General features: G+C 32.2%; 1 protein-coding gene across 2 annotated transcripts; it reads left to right on the top strand.

Moving 5' to 3' along the window:
• Positions 1-6,792: 6,792 nt before the first annotated feature.
• On the top strand, positions 6,793-19,957 carry LOC141683902 (histone-lysine N-methyltransferase EZA1). 2 transcript variants are annotated; one of them, XM_074488703.1, is made up of 19 exons: positions 6,793-6,949; positions 8,690-8,773; positions 8,876-9,150; positions 10,032-10,193; positions 10,977-11,061; positions 11,248-11,391; positions 11,490-11,537; positions 11,613-11,684; positions 12,838-12,949; positions 13,060-13,322; positions 13,427-13,536; positions 13,883-14,036; positions 17,604-17,824; positions 18,039-18,170; positions 18,394-18,481; positions 18,565-18,612; positions 18,702-18,830; positions 19,347-19,424; positions 19,507-19,957. In XM_074488703.1, the coding sequence occupies exons 1-19, from the start codon at positions 6,908-6,910 to the stop codon at positions 19,696-19,698; spliced, it is 2,439 nt and encodes an 812-aa protein (XP_074344804.1). In that variant the 5' UTR covers positions 6,793-6,907; the 3' UTR covers positions 19,699-19,957. The 2 variants fall into 2 exon arrangements, with proteins under 2 accessions (XP_074344804.1, XP_074344803.1); XM_074488702.1 differs by having other exon boundaries at positions 11,245-11,391.
• Positions 19,958-27,662: the final 7,705 nt, after the last annotated feature.

The raw sequence follows: 27,662 nt of genomic DNA, 5'->3' as shown, positions 1-27,662 counted from the left end.
ATCATGTCTCGAACTGGATTTGTATATGAAAAGAACAACTTTGTAGTATTGGTGAACAAGGAGATTGCTGCTTCTGAGGACTATCACAAAATAATGGACTTCATTCAAAGCTGCAAACTGTGTTATGCTATGCTTGAATCTCCGATCATCTTTTGTGAAGTTGTTGAGGAGATTTGGACTATTGTTGTGTTCAATTCAAAAGATAAGACCATTGCCTTCTCTCTCAAAGGTAAGGACCACTGCATTAACTGTGATATTAACTGTGATACACTACAAGCATGCTTTAAACTGCCTGAAAACAACATTCTTGTTCCACACACAGACAGTGAGGTGAGCAACATACTTACTTCTATGGGTTATTCTCTTAATCCCGTAAAATTAGGCGAGGTTAGGAGAATGGGCCTTAGGAAAAAGTGGAGCTTTCTTTGTGATTCTTTTGTTAAGGCATTTTCTGGCAAGATTAGTAATTTTGATGTTGTTAGCTATTCTATTGTTAACATGCTTTACATGCTTTTGAGTGATAAGTATTTCAATTTCAGTAATTCTGTATTGTATGAGCTAGGGTACAACCTAGGAGATATTAAGAAAAGGTCTAAGAACATATATTATGTTAGATTCTTTATGTTACTAGCTAATTTTGTGTTTGAGGATCTTATAATTGAGAACCCAACCAACAAGCTTGATTGTTGGGTTCAAGAAAAGAGATTTCTTGTAGATTTGAGCAGGAATAATCTCAATAATAGAGTGCCTCTCAACTATCTTCCAATCTTTGAGGCACAACAAGTAAATGAGGTAATTTCTTCTGCTCCAATCTCTACCTAACCATAAACTTCTTTGCAAACAACTGTGGCTATGACATCTGTGACCGTGACCAAACAGGTGCCTACCCAAGCCACAAAATCAGAAATCTCTAAATCCAAGTCAAATAAAACCCACTCTAGTTCCTCTCGAAAGAAACTAGTTTTAAAATCTACCAAACACCAAGAGGGGAGTGTGCAGGGTGGTGAGATATGTGAGGGACAAGGTGAAAATTAAAGAAACCCTAAGGATAAGGAGAGTGAGGTAAGTAAACTCCAAACCGGCCATATTGTAGTCTCCCAACAGGCTGTAATGCTTAATAAGGATTTAAGCTCATTACTAGTTGCATCCTCCCAAAAGGATGTGACTATTGAAACAGGCTCTCAACCAAGAGCACATGCCAAAGGGGTTAGGGATACACACAAAATAACATGTTAAAATACATAATCTGATCTTAACATATCATACCCATCATGATCTAATCATAAAAACCAAATATTGAAAAATCAGAAAATTCGAAATTAAATCTGATAACATTAAATCGCAGATTACGGGGCCTAAGCGACGTCAAACACCTTACAGATCAGCCGATGATAGCATCATCTATCAGTTACATTCAGACGCTCGATTCCATATGAAATAACGTATTCGTTTGCCAAAATCGGACACCAGACACAGATTTCAACAAATCCACTGCATCCGATTCAAAATCGTATCAAATATGATTCTTATAATAAGAACAAACACAAAACATGTATATATCAGTATATATACAGATTATATAATCATTATATGATTATACAACTCTCATGAATATCATATATTCAAAACATATATATACATACGCATATATAAATATAACAACATGTAAAACATACAAAATCGCATACATAACAGTCATGAAATATTGTTTACATGTTATCATCATAAAACCAGTAAACACATAAACGAATTAAACACTTTTCACAAGTAGCTCTGATACCATTGTTGGGTTTAGAGCACATTATCGCTAAGAAAACAGTAATTAAAAACGTAAAAAAACCCAGAATTTTCGAAACCCACCGCAGGATCCATGTGAAAAACATATATTTAATTCGTAGATCATATTGTTTACCTTAAGAAGCTTTACCAATTGGTTGACTAATGGAGATCCAAAGCTTGTACAATCACCACGCATCCCGCTCTCGCGATCTACGCTCTATCGGTATCCACACGAATGCTTGAACTCAAGGATTTGATGTATACTAGCACACACTCGTTTCTTCTTGATCTCTCCATCTTCTCTCTTGGTGGCTCGTATTTTAGTAAAAGTCTTGCGCACCAAAAATCAGCCACACAAGAGATATTATATAGAGATATTATATAGAGAGTAGAAAAACGAATTATAATTCTTAACTAATTAGGAGTTATTATTAATTCGAAATTCATATTTGTATTATAATTAAGTCTCACTTAATTATTTAACAAATAAATTTCATAATTAATATTAGTAAATTTGAATATCATTATTTATCTAATTAATTAAGTCAAACTTAATTAATATTATAAATAATTTAAATTACTTTAATTTAATTTAAATCCAATTTAAATTAAATAATCCTTCAAGCATTCTTTGTGTGTGACCCTATATGTTATTATTACATTGGCAAAAAATTTTAAATCTAATTTAAAATCATAAACAATGAGTGACATCTAGTAATACATCATTGCTACCCAAGTAATAATAATTGAATCAGTAATCGATTAAACCTTTTGTGAATAATGTAAAATGTAATATAATCCCTTTAACCAAATATTATAAATTAAACTAGAGGCATGTAATGTGTCATCCTCATCATAGTTCAATCCAAGTTTCCTTGATCAATGAGTAGACTATCATATCAAATTAACATTTGAGTGTGACCACACATTTCATAGTCTAGCTCACACAAGAGGCCAATAATATCACTCCTAAAATAGGAGGGTTAAATCCCATCTAGATCATTCATATTTCTCATACGATTCATAATATACCCAATGTCCACTTTTATCATTACCCGGTCAAGGATAACTTTTAATGGAATCAATGTATATTAATTCTCGTATAGAAATATAATGACTTCAGGTCTAAGGACCATTACATCATTATCACTGTGAGAATTACTTATGACATAACAGACATGTAGAATCTCACATTAGGTCTGTCCAGCACCATGTACATATACATATGTCTGTGTTTTTGACTTTAGTATGACTATATCTATGATCAATGAGATGTGATCATCAGTCAACAGACACACCAGTCTTAATGCATTATTATTGTCCCTTAATAATAATACTCGACTAGGGACCTTTAGGAATATTGATACTATTCTCATAATCTCATTTCTAAGTCACGTACTTAGAGATATAAAATTGCATATCATATTCCAAGGACATTTATTAATCTAACATTTATATCGCAGTAAATTAAATATTAATAAATTATAAAGAGAATAATTGATAGAACATAAACATTAATAATTCTAATGTCTTAAACTAAAACATCATAGTGTTGTTTTTAGGGCACAAACACTAACATAAGTAGTTGTGTGCATTTTGCATCACAGAGTTCTCATCAATCTATATCTCTGGTGGGTAAGTTCAATCCACCAGAAAGTTTTTAATCGTTGTGTTTAACTACTTTGTGTTTAAATACTTCTTTATTTTCATTCCGCACTTTTGTGTATTCAAAACTGATATATTTATATTTGTGAGAAGTTCTTAAAATTAAAAAAGAAACCAAGAATTACATTCAACCCCCTTCCGTAATTCTAATTGTTAGATTGTTTGGGATTAAGATGTAGGGGTTATCGTCATCATTTAACCACGACTGAAGTTGATATTTATTTGGTTTCCTGCTCCTATCATCCACCTTACACCAGCTTTTAGTAATGGTATAACTTTCCATATGATTCGTCAAATGTAGCTTGGGTTATTAACAATAGAAACTGAGAGAAAATCACCATATGAAAAATATTGAGCTTTAAATAACTTACCATGTTGTCTGGTTTTGTAAGGATTTGCCATCCTTATTTGCCTACCATCGCCAAATTAAAACCCCAAAAATAACGAAAGCATAATCCTCCTGTGGACTTATGCTTACTCAATCTAGTCCAGTTCATCCAGTGAATGACTAACTTCTGATTTGACGTTGAGTTCCACCAATAATGTACCAACACTCTCTCAAAATTTTTTATGACTCCCCACGGTAATAGAAACACACATATAGCATAGCTAGGTAAAGTTTGAGCCACCATTTTTATCAATATCTCCTTGCCTGCCTTCAAAATCCATCTCTCATCCCAACTGCATACCCTATTTTTCACCCTCTCCTTAAGATAACCCAAAATTGCAGATTTGTTCCGGCCCAGACACATACTTCTCTCCCTTGCTTCATTCATATGCAGAATTTAAAAAAATTCCTCTCTGTTTGAAGCGTGTCTATTCGAGCTAAAAAACACAGAGTATTTATTTATTCACTTTTCGTCATGTGGCTTGTTCAAAAAATTGAAGAAACTCATTATATTCGTTGCTTCCTCTATAGCCGCCTTGCAATAAATATAGCTATCGTCCTCGAAAAGCATATGAGTGACAACCGGCGTCTGCCTACAAATTATGACTCCATGAATCTGTTTCTGCATTTCGTATTGACGAAAAATAGCCGATAAACCCTCTGCTCATAAAATAAAGTACACTATGAGGAAAGGGGATCCCTTTGACGGATTCCACGACTTGAAAAAATTGGTCCCATTTTCTTTGCACTATGAGCTACTTGATATGAAACTGAACTTACACATTGCATTATTAAATGAACCCATCAATTGTGGAACCCCATTTTGTGCAAAATTGCTCGCAAATAATTTCACTCCACCTCATCACGCCTTACTCATGTCCAGTTTTAGCACCATAAATCATCCTTACTCCTCATTTGTTTTAAAAAGTGCATTACCTCATAACTAATCAAGACATTATCCGAGATCAACCTCCATGAAATAAAAACGCTCTGATTTTCTGCCACAACATCCTTCAAGTACTCTTATATCCGGTTTGTCATCACCGTCGTTATTACCTTTATCAACACATTGTGACGAGATATAGGCCTCAAATCTCCTATTTCAAATGGGCATTTCTTTTTCGGGATAAGAACTACGTTTGTTCCATTCAACCCTAAATTATTATAATTGAATATATATTTAGAAAATTTCGAGTCCAATTATATTGTTCATATGTGTTCTGTTCAAACGTCTTCTGCATTATTGTATACGTGTTGGATTGATTACAACTCGAATACAAATTTATTTTATTTTCGAATATCAAATTATGAACATTATTTTAGAAGGTCTCTGCGTACAACTAAAATTACCATTTTATTATTCTACTAACTAAGGCTCTGTTTGGGATTGCTGTTAAAAATTGCTGTACTGTTAGAAAAAGTGCTGCTGGAAAAAGTGCTGTTGTAAAAATCAGATGACTGTTTGGTAATTTTTTTGATTCGTATATGTTTTGATGCAAAAAATTAAAAATAATGATGTTTTTGGTAAGGTTTGATGGTGAAATCAGCATCTGCTTCCCGCAACAGCTGAAAATCAGCTTTTTCTAAAAGCATGGGGGGACTTGCTTTCTCTAACAGCAGCTTTTAAGCCAAAAACACTTTTCAGAAAAGCAGCTTTTAAATTTTACCAAACAGTTTTTTAACTGCTTTTCAGCGAAAAACTGCTGTTGCTGACAGCAACAGCAATACCAAACACACCCTAAATTGTCTCTACCATATTTATAAAATTTTCTCGTAATAAATTACAATCTTATTATTCTCCAAAAAGTAAATTTTCCAATGTACTCAAATTACCATCTTATTATTGTCCTAAAAAATATCTACCATACAAATAAATTTTTTTCTTATTAAATTATCATCTTATTTTTCTCCTAAATTTTTTTCTGCTAATATAAATAAACTTTCGTGTTAACTACCTCATTTTCTCCTAAATAATCGTCTTAACTCACATTACCCCCACCAAAGCATGTTTTAACGAGAGAGCAATTTTTTATACTTACTTATTTATTAATTCAAATTACTCATGATAGTAAACATGTTTTAATGAGAAAACGATTTTAAACTTCTTTATTTATTATATTTATTCATAATTTCAGAATGATTAATATCAAAATAAAAATTGCAACAAAAGATAAAAAAGAACTTTTTTAGAAGAAAATGTAAAACGCGGCTTAGTAAAATAATTTAAATAATTATCAAATATGTGTGCATATTTATACAAGAGTAAACTGATACTGTCATGTCATAATAATTGGTTGATATTTTTTTATATAAAATAAAATAATACTATATTTACATCTGTTGTCGTTCATTTTGAAGGCATATATTAGTTAACGAAGTAATGAAAAATAAGTTACCACAAACAAATTTAATCAATATTTGTGATGATATCAAAATTGCTTAAACTGATGAATCAAATTGATAAACGAAATTCATATACACGTATTTACCAAGCGAACATAAAATAAATAAAAAAAGGTAAAAGTAGTCCAAGAATCTCTATTAATAAAATAATAATTAGAAGATTTTTTAATTTTCCTAAAATAATAAACTAAGTAGATCACACGCTATGATTTTGTGTATCTACATTTTTTGGATCGATGTATATGGATAGTTTCTTTTTAGGAAATACATAGTACTATAATTTAGTATTTTTTGAGATTTTTTTCCTTTTTAAAGGGGTATTTTTTATAACTTTTTTATTTCTCATTTGTTAACCTTTTATATTTAATTTAACAAAATTTACCGAAGGAATAAAAAAAGTAGTGTACTTGATTAAAATATTACTGCTACACTACAGTAGTAAATCATCGGTTTTCACCTGAGCATCTGACACAACCCCAATTATTACCGCAGTAACCGACCCCACCAAGTACAAACGTTATGCAGTATAAACGTATGTACATAACGCACACCATGCCCCAGCAATAATAAATAGGAACATCAAACCTCAGAAACTACACCTAGTATCATAACATAGTGATAGTATGCGTTAACGGTACGACGTCCCCTCCTGTCTTGATCAAATTTGCAGCCATGGTCTCTAAATCAACCTCTGATGCTTCATCTAAACCCAAAGTTTGTATCTTTTTCCTTTATCATCTTTTATCTCCTTTTAATTATTATTATCTTTGTTTCACTGTTTGCATTTATATGTTTGATTGTATTGTTGATTTTAATTTTGGGTTTTATGTATGATTTGAATTGCTAGACATCCCATTTTTGATTTTGAAATTGTTTACAGATTGTGTTGCCATCTTTGTGTTTTTGAGTGATAAAGATGTTAACTTTTCCTGATTCTAGATTGCCCCTTGTTTTTTTTGAGTGGTAAAGATGTTAACTTTTCTTGATTCTTGATTGCCCCTTGTTTTTTTAATAGATTACTCGAAACATTCGTTGTTTTGAGCTTTTTGAAATGATTCTTGGGTTTAATTGTTGTTGGGTTCTTGATTTAGAATGTCTGTGAAAGGAGATTCGAATCCGATTACCCTGTATTGGCTGAAATTTATGTAATTGAACCGAATGTCTGATTGTGTTTGGAAACATGAAATTCATTTCGTATGACATGAATGTGGTTGTCATGTGAAATTTTATAAATTTAGGCTATATTGTACTGTTTGCATATATAATCTTGATTGTATTGTTGATTTTACGTTTGTGTTTTTTAGGTGTGATTTGAATTGCTTGACATCCCATTTTTGATTTTGAAATTGTTTATAGATTGTTTTACCATCTTTGTTTTTTGAGTGATTAAGATGCTAACTTTTCTTGATTCTTGATTTCCCCTTGTTTTTTAATAGATTACTCGAAATGTTTCGTTGTTCTGAGCTTTTTGAAAATGATTCTTGGGTTAGTGGTTGTTGGGTTCTAGATTTAGAATGTATGTGAAAAGAAATTCGAATCCGATTATACTGTATTGGCTGGAATGTCATTGAACCGAATGTGTGGTTGTGTTTGGAAACATGAAATTCATTTTTATGACATTAATGGAGCTGTCACGTGAAATTCTATAATCTATGCTTATATTGACTGTCTTGAAATTGAATCTAATTTATATCTGAATTCCATGTTATCCAGATTAAGAATTTTAAATGAATTTCTGTTCCCAAACAAGCCAATAAATTTCAAAATTGATTTTTTATGTTGACGGTGATTAGGGTTTTCGAGTTGTTAGTTCCTTTTTTCTGAGGAATTATTTTTATAAACAACAATCGTATATTTGACTCAAACACTGGTATTTCCTATTGCGTGCAAGTAATGCTCATCTGCATCTTTTGATTAATTTGTGAAGGTTTAGTGTCTTCCCTGTACAAGATTTGTAGAAGATTTAAAACTGAACTTCAATTCCTCTGTTTAATCTAGAAGAGAATCTTGATTTGTTGAAGTGAATAGAAGTTTTTTATTTTTCAATGTATTGGGCATTTCTATGTTATCATTTTACAATTGGAAAGACTGAAAATTGGGTTTTTGATCATCAAAATAATCCGTATATCTGAGATCAAGATAGATCTCTAATATAGAATTAATAGTGTAATAATAGACTGCTACCTTGTTATAGATTTACAGCCAATAATGAATCTTTGTCACTTCGGAGTTCGTAATTTTCAAAGAAGAAAAGGGTACAAATTATAGGATAAATATCCGACCCTCTAAATGAACGCACATGTATTTAAATTGGAAGTTTAGAAGTTCCTTTTTGTTATTAAATTCCATCCTCTTTTACAACTCACAATTTTGGAGTTCCATTCAATTCCATAGATTCATACTTCATATATAATTTTATCAGAAATGACTGTGGTACTCTTAATTTTGAAACAGGTTAGCGATGTAGTAGCATCTGTGAAACACAAAATACTTAAATTGGAAAAGCAGATTCAAGAAGATAGGAATCAATATGTCAAAGTAAGTTGATTTGTTGTTTTAATGTTTTATCTCTTGGTCAACAATGCTTAGAGATGCATTTTTTTGTGAAGTGAGATTCATGCAGCCTTGTTTGTATCGCAGGAACTGTTTCAAACAAACAGGCAGAAGCTCGACAGTCATGTATCTCCTGTGACAGCAAATGGATCCAACTATGATATTTCATTGGCAGAAAAAAGTGATTTAGGAAATATGCTTAATGAAAGAATGGAAAACCCTCTCCATATATATGATGGATTTGCTCAGGGACTGGGAGACAAGGACATTTTTAGTTGTCATGATGCTACATATTTAACAAGTGCCAAGCTACCACTTGTTGAAAAGATACCATCCTATACTACGTGGATATTTTTGGACAGGTACGTTGCTGTGAAATTCTGTCTTTCTTTTGCTGTCAGTTTTGAGAAAAAATTCAGATAAAATTCTCAAATTATCTACATGCAACAAAGTGAAACGTAGTGCTCAATTAATATGGAAATATGTAAACACATGCAAATCAGAACTCCCCTAGTAAAATCACTATTATAGCATATCTATACCAAAGTCTTAAGTTACTTCAAATTTCAACCGGGCATAGATAAAGGGAGAATTCAAGAAAAAAAATTCTCCTCCCAATTTTGTTTTTTTTTTCTTAGTTAATACTGGTTGGGAATCTAGGATCTTAAATAGAATTAGTATATATTGCTTCATTTTCTTATGTGGTTTTATCAAGGATTATTCTATCTTCCATTCCTGCCTTGAACTAATTGACTAGCTATTATACTACTATACATGGGTAAATGTTCAGGCTTTTTTTGCTTTGAGATACAACTTTTTTCCTGTTGGCCTTGACACATAGTGATCTAATGCTACTCTGTGCACTTTTACCTTTTTGTTAAGTAAGCATACATATATCCTACTTGTCTGCTTTCATCTGTATCAATTTATCCGATTGTTTGATGGAAGTGCTAATGATAGTTGATCAAAAGATTGTAGATAAAAGTATAACCAGAAAAAAGAATAAATGAGTATATTTGGTTATTGTGTGAAGATTTTACCCCCTTGATTTAAAAAAAAACCTTCCACATGATATGGAGAATTTACCGGAGTGCGCTTTACAAAATCAGCTTCTTAACTACGGTTTGGTTACGACCATAAATTTTACTGTCTGCAGACTGCTCGATACGTTTGGTTTGAAAATCGAGTAGTGCAGTTTAAAATATCTTTCTCTACTTCTTTTAATATTGTTTCCACAGCGCAGGAATCAGAGGATGGCTGAAGACCAATCAGTTGTTGGGAGGAGACGTATTTACTACGATCAAAATGGAAGTGAAGCACTGCTGTGTAGTGACAGTGAGGAAGATACACCGGAACCTGATGAAGAGAAACATGAATTTTCTCAGGCGGAAGATCATATTATATGGTAAGGTTATGTAGGAGCTAGTCTGAATTATATATAGTAAAATATATTGATTGGTATTTTTTGGTTATGTGTTAATAAAATAGACAAAAAAGAAGCTTGTAATGCTCTAAACTATGCCTACACATGCATTTGATTGGCCTTCACCTTTACGTTATATTTTTAATATATGAGACACGTGAGAACAGGAAGGTAAAATAGTCATTGTTTTGGTGTGCTTCTGACCATAACATATCATTTGGAGAACAAACAGGAATACCATAATTGTAGAAAATCACCATAACTCTTAATACCGGAAGTAGAAAAGAAAAAGAATGCTGATAAAGATGGCATAGGTCAGTAGAATTCTGGGGAAAGAAAATGAAATTTCTTGAAATGGTCTTCCTTCTAGATGAATTGGAACAATACGCAAGGAATGAAGTTTCCAAAGTTGCGGCAAGTGATTATCATCCAAATGCTATAGGGAGGAAATGGGATGTATAAAAAGAATTCTCATGAACTACTGTAATAGAATGAGTTCACAACATTGTTGATATGGGAACCAATTTCCAGGGAAATTTAGATTATGTTCTGTTGCATTGCACTCACTATGTTATAATAATTTGCTGAATATAAATTGGCACCATACTTTTAATTGTTTAAACTGTGCAAAATGAAAGTGTCAGATAAGTTGACCAGGAAACTATCCTGGTTTGCAATTTTAATTATCTCTGTTTACTTCGTGAACAATTTTCTGCATCCTAGGAAGCTTTCTAAGCAATTGATATGTTTTGCTAAATATTATAGGACAATTGCTGAAGAACATGGACTAAGTGAGGAAGTGCTGAATGTCTTGGCACAATTCATTAGTGGAAGCTCTTCAGAAATTCTGGTACACGCAATAATGCACTGTACTAATGATGCTTTTAGTATGCCAAATTATGCTAGATATTGGATAATACAAGTAAAAGTTTTTTACACCGTCTCTGGTACCGTTTAGCATTTTCGGTTTAAATTTTGAAGTTTCTGTTGATTCATCATGTTCACTGCTAAAAGATGTTATATATGTGATAAGCAGGAACGCTACGGCGTGCTGAACGAGGAAAAACAAAGACCGAATTCCAGTTCTGAGAAAACAAGGCCTGTGACAAGCATGTTTCTAGAAAAAAGTCTTGCTGCTAATTTGGATTCGATGGATAATCTTTTCTGTCGTCGTTGTTTGGTACTTCACCTTAACTATGTTCAGTTTCATATTCAACAGTTTCAATATGCATATGGATACTTTTATTGAATATTAAGTTTTGTATGTCGTTAAAACAGGTATTTGATTGTCGACTGCACGGTTGTTCTCAAGGTCTAGTAAATTCTGTAAGTGATGCATTCTTTTCTAATTCAAGTTAAATTGTGTGTTCATCTGTTAAGTCTTTAAAAACAATTGGACAGAGTGAAAAACAGCCATATGTAGCTGAATCTGAAGATGATGGTAAACCATGCAGTGGCCAGTGTTATCTCCAGGTAGGTCTTTTCCTTTGGATACTTATATGGATGAAATTCTTTTACCAAATTAAATCAGTCCTATCATTCATGAATTAGATTTTGTAATGTGCTTTCTGTTAGCAGTTTAAATAGTCATCCCTAAGTAGGGAACTTGAGGGATAGAGATTGAAATGTGTCACACTTCCAGAAGCTGACCCCTCTGCGAGTGCAAGTAGAAGCTTAAGCTCATATCATGTTTTTAGGGAAAGCGAGACCTGTTGTGCTAGAATTGGGGTAATTAAGGGGTGGAAATTCCGAGGATGGTATGGGGCTAGTATGAGAGCCACCCTTAAATATTGTTTGGGAGGATATAACTGTAAGCATTAAATTTTTTAAAACGAAAAAATTAGGAATATATTGGGATGATCCGGCCTTTAATAATGATCTGAGAAGTTACATATGCGACCATCTCTCTGGGAGAGAGGATGCCATAGTAATAAAGAAGTACGCTAAAATGGTTGACACAGTACATATTTACATATAATGGTCTGGAAATGGCACCAGGTCCTTTATCGGAAATGTAATAATGGAGTGAGCCCCAAGTTTTATGGAATCTTATGCTTGACTTGTGCAGTATGTGGGAATTAAGGTCTAGTTCCCTACTTTATGTTGTATGCTTGATCTAGTCTTTTGTCTGTGGGGCTGTGCTCTGATGTATTAGCTATTTCCTGGTCACACCCCTATTCTGCTGTAATATAATTTCTGTTGTCTTCGAATCAAGAGTATAGTATGATAAATATGAAGAAATTACGATCTGATACATTCATATATGATTTTCTGGGACAGTTTTCTGCCTTAGTATCACCATTCATTTGCATGATCAAAGCATTCAGATATGTTGATCATAGAGCGTTATTTAACAATTAAGTTGCTAATATCGTCTCTAGACTCTGATACAATAGTAGGTAGCCTTCATGATAACAGTTTCTGCGGCACACAAGACGTGACAAGCGGCATATCATTAATTTTTTTACTCTTGAAGTTGTGTGTTACGTCACCCTTCCTTGTATCCTCAATTGTACATAATTACCTATTATTCTGCTTCCATCATAATTTTTATTACCGTTTTATATGGCTTTTCTGAGTAAAGGTGTGTTGTGTTGTATGTTTTTTTCTCATTTTGATTATGCAGTTAAGAATTGCCAAAGACTTGCCTGATAGTTCACTCGTCAATTCCTCTGCTAAGATTGGAAGTAAAGAAGACGAATGCTCAGATCCAATTTCCTTAAATGCTGGTGAATCAGGTGGGGAACAGACCCCCTTCGGATACCTGCTTGTGTATATATAGATTTTTTATTTCTTTCTTTTTGTTGGTACCCAAAAAATTTAGTGCTAACTTAAAGTATGGATACAGGAAAACGCAAGTCTTCAAGGCAAACACCCGAGTTTGAAGAGAGTTTGACAAATTCTTCTAATGATTATCAAGGTTATAATAAGAAACAAAAAATGTTATCAGATCCTAGTGAAATTGCTACGGAAGCCAAAACATGTTCAGCTGAGGATGACAGGTCTAGTATCAAAATAGCAGATCCGGACATTATGGAAATCGAAAAAGATGATTTCGGTTCATCCACCAAAAACACAGACAGTACATCATCTAGCTATGATTTAGACGAGGTTAGCTGCTCATTGTTAATGTTAAACTGACTTCAGAATCAGGATGCAGGCAGTAGTTATATAACTTAAGAAGTTGCTTAACTCTATTTGTTGTGATGATGCAGGCATCTGAACGTGTAGGTTCTCAGACAAAAGGGATAGTTAGTAGCAGTGAGTGGAAACTCCTTGAAAAAGAGTTATATTTAAAGGGTATAGAAATTTTTGGAAGAAACAGGTAAATTTATACTTTTTGGAATATATTTGTCGCTGTATTATTTCTATAGAATTGACCAAGTCAATATGTGTGTAATTTCAAGCTCTGTTGCTGTTTATCTAAAATAAATTGAACTTATGTTACTACCACCCGTGATACACTTTCAAGCGAAAATTCGGCTAACGAAAACATAACAAATGTGCGTTCTTTGTAGATGTGCAATATTACTTATGTTCCACCCAACACATCTTATTATATTATGTTGAATTTACATATATAAAAATACAAAAGTTTATAATTAATTTTCTGTATTCTGTATAAGGAATATTATACTGGCTTATGATGTTGAGGTTTCACATCTTCACAGTTGCCTAATAGCAAGGAATTTACTTCCTGGCCTGAAGACTTGCTTAGAGGTGTTTACATATATGAATCATGATGTAGCAGCAATGTCTCAAGGATCCACTAATGCATCAAATTCGTTCTTTGATGGCGATGGTAGCATTGATGCAAATAAACTGGTAAGTGTATTCTGGCTTTAAACCCCACTTTCTCCTCTCCATTTGCTCACTAGAAAGTAATAATAGGAAGAATGCGACTTGGATGACCCATCAGATATTCCTCATAAACTAGAGGGAATCTCCTTCATATTTCAGTTTCACATTACATTGTCCCACGATTGAAGTCATTCCGTACATAAAAAAAGTCAAAATAGTTGTTTCAAAATCTCAGATTCTCTGATCCATAATCAGTATTAAATTATTAATCTAAGATTTTGAAACAGTGTTAATGGTTAAGAAGAGAGTGTCTGAGCATAAGGTCTGATAAATATTGCTATCCAATGTTTATTGAATAAGTGTTGCAACTTATGCTAAAAAGAAGAATAATATTAAAATTAATAGCTCAAGTTAGAGTAGAAGTGGACGATTATCTACAGTATAATATATTTTCCTGGGCTACAGCACAAAAATTTGTGCAAATTTTTTTATTAAGAGAAATATTTGTAAATCATCAAGGGGGGTTACTCATTCATCCAGTGAATATACTTAATAGCTGTCTCGGGTAGAGCAATATGTTTGAGTTGGATTCAAAAATTCTAAAGTAGCACCAATGTAGCTTGACTGGTTAAGATAGAAAGGACAAGTATATTCACGTTTCCTTAGATTCCATATACAACAAATTACAACCTACACATGTGTTACTCTCTTTCTCATTAAATTGGACACATGTCTTCCTCTTCTTAAAAGTAGTTGCTTGCATAACAACCTTCCACTAACTTATTATATTAAAATAAAAATAATTCTCCACTATTTCTCTCTCTTCTTAATTTATCTTTTCTTTCTCAACTAACTAGCTTAAACCCCGTGCGATAGACGGGTTCCGTTAATATTTTTGTATTTTCGTTTATATGTGTATAATTTTCATAAATGTAAAAGATAGAATGATGGTTGAATTTTTTTGTATATATTCACTATTGTAAAGTACTAAATCATAAATAATAAGATAATTTGAAGAAGTTATTGTCGTAGTTAGAAGACTAGTATTTAGTACTCCCTCCGTCCCAATAGGTTATTAACATTTGAAATAGAGGGTTCAACACATATTTTAAGGCTCCATAACTTATTTTGAAAATTTTCTTTTTTTAATAAAAGTTTAAACATTTAATATATATTCAGAAGAATTTTTTTAAAAATAATTTATGCAACTATACTAGATAAGAGTCTTAAAATACGTGTTGGTCACTCTATTTCAAATGTTAACAAAGGGACGGAGGGAGTAGTTTAGTAGATGTATATAACACTATTTATTTAATATTTTTTTATTTCTAGTAAATAAAATATGGGATAAACCGTTAGAACCAAATTATATCCCATTCCGGTTATTATAGTTTGATATAGTATTATGTATATATACTACTGTTTAACCTTTTAAGTTTCGCTAAAAAATGTATAATAAATTATATATATATAAGTTATATAAAGAATCGTGGAGAACCGTTATTTAAAAAATATAAAATTATATAATTTATTTTATTTTTATCATATATAGTTAAAAAATTAATTATCAAGTTAAAAATCGAAGTTACACAATTTTTTTATTTAAAAAATCATTGAAATTAATGAAAAAGTTTAAATTGGTTCTATAGTAGAATCACACTTATTAAAATTTATTCCAGTTTAGAATCAAATTTAAAATCAAGTAATATTATCAAATTTTAATTGTTAAATTTTTTATTATATTCAAATATAATTATTATTATAGATTAGCATCGAATTTTATATTTTTTGAAATAAAATTTTACAATTTGTGATGAGATTCTATATAAAATCAATGGTTCTTCACGGTTCACCATATAAGATGGTTCTCCACGGAATAAAAGCTATATATATAAATATATATATTGGTGGCAATCCATGGAGAGCTCTCTTAGATAAAGGTCCGTAGGGAACAATTATTTAAAAAACATAAATACATAATTTATTTCATTTTTCATCATATATAGTTACAAATTTTAATTACCAAATTAAAAACGAAGTTGCACAATTTTTTATTTAAAAAATCATTGAAATTTTATGATATAGTTTAAAGTGGTTCTGTGGTAGAATTACAGTAAAATCACACTTATCCAAAATTATTCCATAGTAGAATCAAATTTAAAATCATTTTTTTTTCAAATTTCAATTGTTAAACGTTTTATTATATTTAAATATAATTATTATTCTATATTAGCAATGAATTTGCTGAAATTCTATAATAGAACAAGGGTTCTCTACGGTTCTGTATATAAGAGGGTTCTCTCTTGAAAAATGCCTATATATAATATTCAAATATATTTATTCAAGATTTTAGGTATATATATCCTATATCAAGTAAAAAATAGGAGAAGAAATAGTTTGTGGAAGAGTTAGAAATGGGGAGGAGAGAGAATTAGTGAAAGAATTAAATTTAAAGAGGAGAGAAAATTAGATGGGACAAGAAATGGAGAGGAGAGAGAATAAGTGGAGTGAAGTGGGAAGTTAATATAAGTTATTAAAATATGAGATTAAATGACATAATGACACCTTGACAACATGAACATGATGTCATCAAATTAATAATAGAGTGACACATAAGCATATATGACATCGGCTGTAATTTATTTTAGTATAGTTTAGATTCTTTTGCTCATTCTTTATTTCTTTATATTCCATTAATAATTAATAATACAATAATTTTCTCTCCTCCTTAATTATCTTATTTTCCACTAATTCTCTTTTCTCTTCATTTCCTTTCCTTTGTATGTTCCGTTAACAACCATATATCTCTTGGATTTTTCATTGTCCTATTTTTTTTCAATATCATTGGTAAATCTTTACAACCTATTTGAATAAAATATGAAATACGTTTATTAACGCATATAAGTTAATCATGTGAAATTATAAATAACATTTAGTATATAACTATGGAGAATAGTTCTATTGAGACCACATTTTTATCGAAGACCACGGAGATCACCTATGTTCTGCAATCAAAACACAATGAAATATATTATTTTGTGAAATATGTTCTACGAATATCACTAATTAATTAAAATTGTTAAAGATCATTTAAGTGTAATAAGTATAATGTGTATCTTCTGCAATTTGAACAAATGTTCTGCAAACTAAACATGTTTCGTAGAATAAAACATTTTGTAATGTTCTACATGCAGTACATGTATGATGTTCAAGATTTTGAATAAAATAATGATTTTTGTAGAACATTATTCGCAAAATAATACGTTTTGCAACGTTTTTATGCAATATTTTAGTTGCAGAACATAAGTGGTCTCCATGGTCTCCAACCAAAACGTGGTCTTCATAGAATTTGACTAACTATGTATATCATATTTCATATATATGATATACCATCATTTATATATATATTTAAAATTATATATATTAAATTTTGAATAATCCTGGCATCTGCCCTGGAACTAATCTAGTTTGCAATTATGCAAAGCGTCGAAGTTGGTGCCCAGTGCCCTTCACACCAAATACGTTCTTGATAAAATTAATTGATCTGCCTAATATATTGTTATGCATGTTTGTGATTATTGTGTATCCCAGGAACAAGGTATTCCAGCAAGGTCGCGTTTATTTCGCAGAAGAGGCAAAACACGGAAGCTTAAGTACTCTTGGAAGTCTGCTGGCCATCCATCATTTTGGAGAAGGACTGCAGATGGAAAAAATCAGTCTTGTAAACAATATATACCATGTGGATGCGACACCATATGTGGAAAACAGTGCCCCTGTCATCAAAACGGAACTTGCTGTGAAAAGTATTGTGGGTAAGTCAAGTTTACAAAAGCAATTGAGTAATCGTCTTTGTTCACCAAGAACCTCGTAAGATTTGTGTAGTTCCAGCCAACATAGACAAGTGCATGTTTGTACACTTCCATCTGCTAGATGGATTTATATTATATTTCTACCTTTTTTAATTAGATAATCCGAAACAGACTAACTCCTATTGCCTTGTACATATCATTATTATGTAATCTTCAGGTGCTCAAAGAGCTGCAAAAATAGGTTCAGAGGATGCCACTGTGCGAAGAGTCAGTGCAAAAGTCGGCAGTGCCCATGCTTTGCTGCTGGACGTGAATGTGATCCAGATGTATGCCGTAATTGCTGGGTTAGGTAATTAGTCTCCTCTTTATCTACTTTTGGTTTTGAAACCTCCACTTGGTAAATTATTTCGATTGAATAATAGTTTCTTGCATATATGATGCTAGTATGTGCTAAAGAAAACTTGTTTGGAATTTATAGGAGCCTATCTGATTCTATTTCAGGACTAACAACTACACATTAATATATCTGTATACGGATTCTGTCACTGAAAAATTAATTGTATATTTTGCAGTTGTGGTGATGGCTCATTAGGTGAACCACCTCGACGAGGAGATGGCCATTGTGGAAATATGAGACTCCTTCTTCGACAGCAGCAACGGGTAACCATTTTATAGAATTTTCAACATGAACAACCACTGTAAAAAGCTTTGTACATATTAATATTTTCTTTTTTGTCTTTTAGATCCTCTTGGCGAAATCTGATGTTGCCGGATGGGGAGCCTTTCTGAAGGTAGGAAAGCACACTTATCTCGTGGTTTCTCAGTAGTTGGGATTTTTTTTTCTTTTTCCAGGATGTATCACTTATCCACTTGGTTACAGAATTCCGTCAACAAGAATGATTATCTTGGGGAATATACTGGTGAATTGATCTCACACCGAGAAGCTGATAAGCGAGGGAAAATCTATGACCGTGCAAACTCATCATTCCTTTTCGATTTAAATGAACAGGCAAGTTACCACTGCTAAATATTTTGTATCTTGCATAGTATTATATTTTAACCTGGGATCCACCGTTGCTCAATATTGTGTAGCTTGCATAGTTGTATATTTTATGTTTTTAACCTTGGAACCAAGTGTTTGAACAAAATATTGTGATATATGAACAGAAGTTGTCGTATATAAATCAAGGAAAATGGTTGCATATATTTTGTTGTATATATGAACAGGAGTGCAGCATTTTCCATCCAACTCTGTATTTTTTTGTGTTCTTATGTTGCAAAGAACATAATAAACATATATGGTGGAAAGAAGTAGCGGGAAAACATCAACAGGATCTTTTTAAATAACCAACTCTACAGCCTTAATTACATTTTTTTTGTGAATCCTCTTCGACTTCCAAGTTCCATTATGTTCACAGTTGCAAAAACTTGCATTAATTAGGAAATCAAAACACTGCAAGCAATGAAACTGTAGTGTATGTACTGTATTATCCAAAATCTTTATGCAGCCTTTTTTTTTCTGCAGTATGTCCTTGATGCTTACCGCAAAGGAGACAAACTGAAATTCGCGAACCACTCATCAAATCCCAACTGCTACGCAAAGGTATTGAACTTAAACTAATAATCATGTCCAAGTATTTGTGTATTTGTTACGATAAAGCTGATCTAAGAAAGTCCATCTTCAGGTTATGCTTGTGGCAGGTGATCATCGAGTTGGCATTTTTGCGAATGAGCGTATTGAAGCGAGCGAAGAGCTATTCTATGATTATCGTTATGGACCTGATCAAGCACCAGAATGGGCTCGTAGACCTGAGGGTTGGAAGGGAGATGATGCGTCAGTTTCTCAAGGCCGGGCCAAGAAACACCAGTCTCATTGATTTTTACCAGATTCATACACAATTTAAACACAAATATATCATGCATTATAGCTTATAGGCTTATTGCTAATTCATTTCAACTGTAATGTAGAACATATACCCATGGCACATTTTCCCCCCTATTTCTTTTTCCCCTCCTTTAAGACTCTTGTGAAGCGAAAAGCCTAAAACCGTGGTATGTTACAGAATAAGATGTAGAACAATTGCTCTATGATGATGCATATCTATCAGTAATAAGACAGCAAAAGAACTTTTGAACTTTGGTGTGTGCTTTTTATCTTTTCTGTGCTTATGTAGCTTCTGTATGCTTAAAAGATTGTCATTTGCAGGTGGTTGCGTTGACCGAGGAATTTAGTAACAACAAAATTTGAGTTTTGTCATCGAAATCAAGATCTATAATGGTGGTTTTTTGCCCGAAAAGTGAGCGGAAGCTTCGAGAAAACTAGTGTTTTCTGAATTATATTAAGCCAGTAAACAAACGGTGGCTCCGTGGGTATTTGAACCCGAGTATCTGGGAAAAAACAGAATTTTTGATGGAAGAACGGGAGATCCTTTTGAACAACCTGTTATAATAGGAAAGCCTTATATCTTGAAATTAATTCATCAAATTGATGATAAAATCCATGAATGGTCCAACGGATATAATGCACTTGTTACACAACAACCCCTTAGTGGAAGGGCCAAGCAAGGCGGGCAACGGGTATGAGAGATGGAGGTTTGGGCTCTAGAAGGATTTGGTGTTACTTATATTTTACAAGAGATGCTTACTTATAAATCGGATCATATTAGAGCTCGCCAGGAAATACTTGGTACTACTATCATTGGAGGAGCAATACCTAATCCTCAGGATGCTCCAGAATTTTTTCGATTGCTCGTTCGAGAACTACTTTTTGGGGGGCTCTGCAATTTAAAAGTTCGAACTCCTTATCTTTTTTTGATGTACCTACTTGAGCCGGATGAAAGAAAACTTTCACGTCCCGTTTTGAGGGGGTATCCTATAGAGGATCCTATCCCAATTTTTCTTTTGCTAGGCCCATAGCTAAAAAACCCACTTTCTTACGATTACGAGGTTTGTTCGAATATGAAATCCAATCCTGGAAATACAGCATCCCACTAGATAATTTTGATGAATTGGGACTGAGATTGCTTAGGATTGGTGGTACCTTCTTAAAGCTCTTGCTTTTGACTCCTTCCAAGTTGCTTACGTATTTATAGAGAATTAAGCCAACGTAGTTGTTGGGAACAAAAAATCTAATGGACTTAGATTTCTCATCCCAAAGGCCCAGTAGGAAACCTACTGGAAATCTTTTTCTCCTAGTTTTAGGAATGTTCGCCGATGAGGCACAAAGACCCAGGACTCGTCAGTTTCTCTAGTCCGTGAATGCAGGTATAACCATGGTTTACTCCAAATATTGGACGCATCCTTATCCCCGAATAAAGAGCCCCTACCAGATTACAGGATAATTGATCCCAAACTTTTGGGTGCAAAGTACAGAATATTCCGAAGTTTCTCAACGAAAACACCCGTTGACTACAGAGACAGAGCCCCCAAAGCACATACCAGAGTTTACCCCACATCCCCAATGAAGACACATATTGACTACAGAAGGAGGTCTTCCGTCCAGGCATACCCCTGAAGGTCTCTGACCATGGACACCGCCTTGCTGTGGTTGCATTATAGGAAGGAGTTATTCAATAGAGTACCTGCAGAAAATATGTTAGTAATAATCATCCATCGTGTTCCTATCCTCAAGAAGTTTCGAATAATCTTCCTAAAATTCATCTGCTGTCAGCAAAATAATAGGGCGCGCCCTAACATCCATATATTTTAGGGCGCCCCTGTTCTCTTTGCCCCGGAGGGCGTGTCCTTTCTCAGAAAGGGGATACGCTCTAATTTGACTTGATCTTCATAATTTTATCCTAATTTTGTCCAATTGACTCGAATTTGACATGAATATTATTCGTACCAAATTTTGGGCATAACAAGTTGCATGATTAACTTTTTAATTACTAGTAGTTAGTAAGTTTAAGCACCATTCGTTTCATCATACAGTATATTAGGGCTGAGCAAAAAATCGAAAATATCTAAATTTGAAACCGAAACCGCTAAAAACCGAACCGTAAACGATCCGAAACCGATAAATTAAAAATTGAAACCGAACCATAAAAATCCGATCCAAACCGATTATTTAAAATAAATTACTCCTCTGTCCCATTGAGTTCTGTACATCACTTTTTGACACGCTTTTCAATGCTCATTTAAAGTATAATTGCATTATATTTTTTTATTTTTATTTTCTGTATAAAAGTTCTATGTTTAAACTTTTATTCAAAAAAAATAATTTAAAAAAACATTACGAAATTATATTTTATAGAGGTCTCGAAATGCGTGCAAATAGTAATCGTAGTGAAATCAACGGGATGGAGGGAGTAATAAATTATTATTATTATTATTATTATTATTATTATTATTGTTATTATTATTATTATATATAAACTTTAAATTAATAAGTAATCATGTTTAATATTAAAAGAAAGTAAGCAGCACATTAAGCTAGTAGATTGATGTTTTTGTTAAAAGTTGTAGACTATAGTATATATTGTATAGCTCTAGTGCATTAATCAAAATTTGTCATCCGTGCTACTTGTTTCCATGGTTTGTTGATGTTCAACAGGCCTGCTATCAATTGTATTTGACACTTTAATGTTTTGTAAATCCTATTAGCAATGGGTAGACTTTAGTTTACAAGTCATATTTATTTTATTAATTTTATATGATGTGGTTTTAAATCCGAAACCGATCTGATTATAATCGAACCGAGATTTTTTAATCGCAATTGAACTGACGATTGCGGTTAAGGTTCTCGATTTAAAAAATCGAGGATACGCGATTTCGATTTTAGTAAAAAACTGAATAGATCCGCCCGACACTCACCCCTACGATACACCCAAAATAAAATTTTGAAAACTTCAAACTGCTGAGCACAATATAACAATGGAAAATAGACATGCACATATCTAAGGAAGAAAAATAGACTAAAGTAAAATTATTTGAAATTTGGATATAAACAAGAGTTGTATTTAATGTAAACTATTTAAATTGTATACCTTAGACCACTTGTATTTCAGTATAATATTATCGTATTATATTGCATCAACTATCCGGAACTTTTAAGATTTAAAGGGGTTATATATTTAATAAATCTGAATCATAGTTAAAAGTTGTGGACGAATATCATTTGTAACTTATTTGATAAATCTGAATCATATTTTTGAATGAATATTTCTTGACATATATCATAAATATATAAGATATTTATTTTAATATTTTTTATTAAATAGAAAATAATTCTACATGACCTACATTCGTAATTATTGGAAGACCTTATGATTATTTATACGAATTCATAAAAACCTTTATATGTAGTAAACAAGTAAAGAAAATAAGACATTAAAAATGCCAAAATGTTCATTAAATTAAAAGTTACATAAACAGAACAACATTAATAATAATTAAAAACTTAAAAAAATGACACTCATATTTACTAATAATTTCATATTTATACTTATCTGAATTAAAATGTAGTATGAGTTTTGTTACATAAATTAAGAAGTCAATGAGTAGATAAATTTCGAAAATGATAATTACTTTTAGAATATAAAAAAGGAGCAAGAATGTAATTAATGTAAAAAAAGCACCAAAATTTAGTAAAAGACACATGTAGTAGTCTCTCAGTATTGAAGGAATGGTTCGTGCTAACTTTTTTGACCCAATCGTTCACACATGAATTTAGAGTTGCTCAGAAAAAAACAAACAAATAACATGAACAAACATTTTTCCTCTCGTCCAGTTCATATTTATCGGGGGTTATCAACTGGTCTTTATAGTTTAAGGCTTAAATATCAAAGTAGTCACTGAAAAGAGAGACATATATCAAAAAACTCATTCTAATTATCGGGAATTCAGTTAAACCACTCTAGTTGACAGTAACGATAATGTCGTTAATTAAAACCTTTGACTTGACTGAAAATATTTTGATGTTAAAAAATTAACAACCTGGCAAGACGTGAAATGCTATGTGAAATCCAACTAAGTCAGTCTAAAATATATAAGTAACTCAACTAATACAACATCATATATACATATATACACATACCGTACGTATTTACATATTAAAACTTTCCCCAATTTTTAAAATTATAAACCCTAAAATGAAGAACACACACTCGGAATCAAACTAAACATCTTTTACTAATGCAACAATTATACACTTACAAGTTTAAGTTTTGTATACTCAGCCCGAGAAGTGGGTTTGATTAATGAATCTTGTATTTGAAATATAAAGAGATGATAGTAATATATGTTGTTGTACATATAATTATCAATTATGAGTTGCAAATACATTTGTGGTGTTTTGCACTGTTGCATACGTAGTATATAGTATTCGTGATCTGTGATTTTTTATTTTTTAAAATTCTATGAAATTATTATTTTTTAAAAAAATTATTGATCTCCAGTTACATAATCACAAAAGTTAGATATTATTGTTAGTCCTTAAATTGTCAAATTTAAAAAATTGCACATAAATGTTTTGTTTCTTTTATAAAGTTTCAACTTTTTTTTTGATTTTTTTATAAGTTAAAAGGAAATAGTTCGAGATTTAAAATTAAAAAATGAATGTTCAATTTTAAAAGAACAATGCCTATTCTTATATTACTAGTTTTTTATATTTTAATTTACTTATTTTTTAATTTAAATTTAAAAGATTCTAAGTTGAAATGCAATTTTTTTAACATTAAAAAGAAAATTTGTAAAATTAAAATTTATATCTTGATTGATTTCAAAATAAAAAAAATTATTAAATAAGATTAAGATTTATAAGTAAAGTTTTCCATTTAATGTAAAATTTGAATCTCTCAAAAATATAAGATGAAGGAAATTGGTGACTAATTTATAAAATTAAATCGAGAATTTTTAAAAAAATTTAACATGTAATATATTTTTTACAAAATTAAATTTTAAGATTTCGATATTTAAATAAATACACATGATTTGATTTTAAAAGTTTGAAAACAGTTATTAGACTTTTGTGAAACATCATTACACGGTGTATACATCTTTCCAGCTTACTTCCGTTAAAATCTGTCATTTTCCGTCAAGTCAAATAAGCTGACTAACGGGGCTGTCATTATCGTCAACTAAAGTGGTACGACCGAGTCCCCGATAATTAGAGTGAGTTTTTTGATATATGACATTCACTTCAGTGACTACTTTGAGATTTAAACCTATAGTTTAAATAACACATTTGCCTCAAATATAAAACAATTTATATTCTATATATAACTAATAGTAAATTTATTTGAATTTCAGGATATAAAATACAAAATAATTTTAACAAAAAAAAGTAGTTTGTTGGACCAATTCGTACAGTTACTTTACATCCGTAGAAATTTACTCCACCAGTACTTGTTCTATCCCTGCTATTTCGTCTCAACCAACACTTACACATAAATATGTATATGTTACAAGAATCAGTCAAACACTTGAAATTAAAATCCTAATCCATGAAACTTTAAGCTTCACATTTTCACACATTTTACATGTAATTTACATTCCTGTACTTTTTTCAGGTCACTCTCTCACCTTAATCTCCTGCATTTTCATTGTTTCATTATCTACTATGCTTAGAATGTTTCAGATCTTTAACAATGTGATTTCGTATACAATGTCTGTCATCTTTTTATGTTATATGCCTCTCTGTTGTTTGTTCTGTTGATATTCGAGAGAGTACTGATCACTGATTTTTCGATAATTTGATTAATTGCAGGGGTTGGATTAAAGTTGCATATAAGCTATAGAAATCGAATTTGAGAAACGCGTAGTATGGGGGGAGGACCAAGGATTGTTCATGAAACATTAAGGGGACCTAGTCTGATAAAGGAGCTAGTAGTGGCAACTCTCTTGGGATTAGGCGCAGCTAGTTGCTGGAAGATGAAACACTTGGAAGAGAAGAAGAGTAGACGACATTTCTATGACATGCTTGATAATGGCGAAATCAGTGTTGTTGTCGATGAATAAGACCTAGTCATTGTTTCGTGTTAATTGTACGTGCATGTATGGCGCTGAGTTCTGATCATATATGTATGTGAAATAAGATTTGCAGGTTAGGTTTTGGCCTTTGCTTGATTCATTCGTCAAACTCTTGAATAATGAAATTGATAATTTATTTATTTCAGTCAGTTTGTAATGCCGTAGCTACTGGTTATTGTTAATCTTGTTTGAGCATTACAGGCATTGATCCTGAATTTTGATCAGCTTCAGTTACAAACTATCTGTGCAGGACTCGCTCACAAAATCACATTTATTAAGAAATTTGAAATTTTCACTGCCATATGTCTATTTAGTGTTAGAAAATTAGGATTTTAGAGCTTAATTTAATTATGTTCTTGATGTTAATCCTAAAATCTAATGATTGGAAATTGTTCAATGATATTTGAACTTAAATTTTCATGTATGGTTTTAAGAATTTTCTTAATGAAATCCATATGAAATGAGAGATGAAAGTAGCTTGGAAAAGCTTGGAAAAGCTTGGAAAATTTGAGAATGTTTGTCCCACATTGAAATAAATAAAGGGGGTTGTGTGCTTTATATGGTATTACCCACATGAGTAGTATACAACTACTGAGGTGTGTGATGGTCCATTGTGTTGTTGTGTGCTTCACGCGCGCGCACACACACACGCGCGCCCCGCACCGGACCGGACCGGGTCGAAGGGCGATTTGGGCGAATGTCTCGGCGTCTCGCGTACGCGAGGCGACCTGGGCGAGGATTTTATTTATTTGAGAATTATTTTAATTCGAATTTATTTATCGGTGATTGAATTATTGGGCTGGGTTCTGAAATAGGCTAAGTAGTCTAAATATATTGAACCTGCAAATAATCTGATCTGTAACAAGTTCTGATATAAGAATCAGAACTTAAGAACTGATGAATAAAATCAGAACTTAACAAGTTCTGATATCAGAATCAGAACTTAAGTACTGATGAGTCGAATCAGAACTTAAGTACTGATGAGTCGAATCAGAACTTAACTTAAGTTCTGATAATAATGTGGGTGTTAATGTGAAAAGCTGTTACAAATAATTTAAATTCAAAAGCTGTTCAGTTTTGATTTTTTCATTTATGAATTCAAAATCTGATCAGTTTTGATTTTTTCATTAATGGAGCAGTTTAATTCAGACATTAAGTGTGTGGACAGTTACATTTTTCCTCTCCTATAAATAGAGGCTAAACTGAATGAATATAACACACTACATTCTCATCTCTTCTCTTCAACCTCTCTGCATTTCTCTCCCATAAGTCCTGAAGTGCTGATATTTTCCGGCGATTGAGGTGCTGGTCGAAGTGGAGGTTTTGTTGCTGCTGTTAACATAAACTCCGAGCTGTTTTATCCTGGTGGAGATATTGCGCACATCCCAAACGCAGCAGGTAGGGGGCAATAATCTCTTCAAGAGCAGCTAGGACTTCGAGCAAGGCCTGGTGACTCAGCTGTGATTATTTTCTTGGCATTTTGTATCTGTAAACCTTTATTTCAGTCACTGTTGAAAGCTATGGTTTCGGGTACATCTTTCTTTCTCTCTTCGTTATTTCAGTTACTGATTTTGTTTACCTGCATGTTTTGTTTTGTTAACTGTGGTCTTGGCCTAAACTTGTTAAATTCTTTATACACTTGCCTCTATGTTGCTATACTTGTTAGTGAGTTTTACAACATTCTTGAAGAGATTATTAGTTATATAGAATTTAGCATAATGGTTAACGAAAGTGAGGTTATCGTTGGTGGTGGTAGCAGTTCGGGTGTAACTGCTGGGGCCATTGATTGGACCACCTATAGTTTTCCACAGGCTGTTGAACTAACCGGTTTACCGGAGAAATTCAACGGTGGCATTGGCTTTTCTCGCTGGCA

This window comes from Apium graveolens, chromosome 9 (assembly GCF_009905375.1).
Source record: "Apium graveolens cultivar Ventura chromosome 9, ASM990537v1, whole genome shotgun sequence".
NCBI classification, from domain to species: Eukaryota; Viridiplantae; Streptophyta; class Magnoliopsida; order Apiales; family Apiaceae; genus Apium; species Apium graveolens.
The sequence above is the reverse complement of the archived record's forward strand: the minus strand, read 5'-3'. Positions and strand labels throughout refer to the sequence as shown.

What these genes read in the sequence shown, in the direction of transcription:
- LOC141683902 (XM_074488702.1), top strand. Translation starts at nt 6,908, where the DNA reads ATGGTCTCTAAATCAACCTCTGATGCTTCATCTAAACCCAAA. An exon ending in CTCAAGGTCTAGTAAATTCT is followed by an intron (nt 11,538 to 11,612) that starts GTAAGTGATGCA and finishes ACAATTGGACAG; the next exon opens with AGTGAAAAACAGCCATATGT. An exon ending in CTTAAATGCTGGTGAATCAG is followed by an intron (nt 12,950 to 13,059) that starts GTGGGGAACAGA and finishes GTATGGATACAG; the next exon opens with GAAAACGCAAGTCTTCAAGG.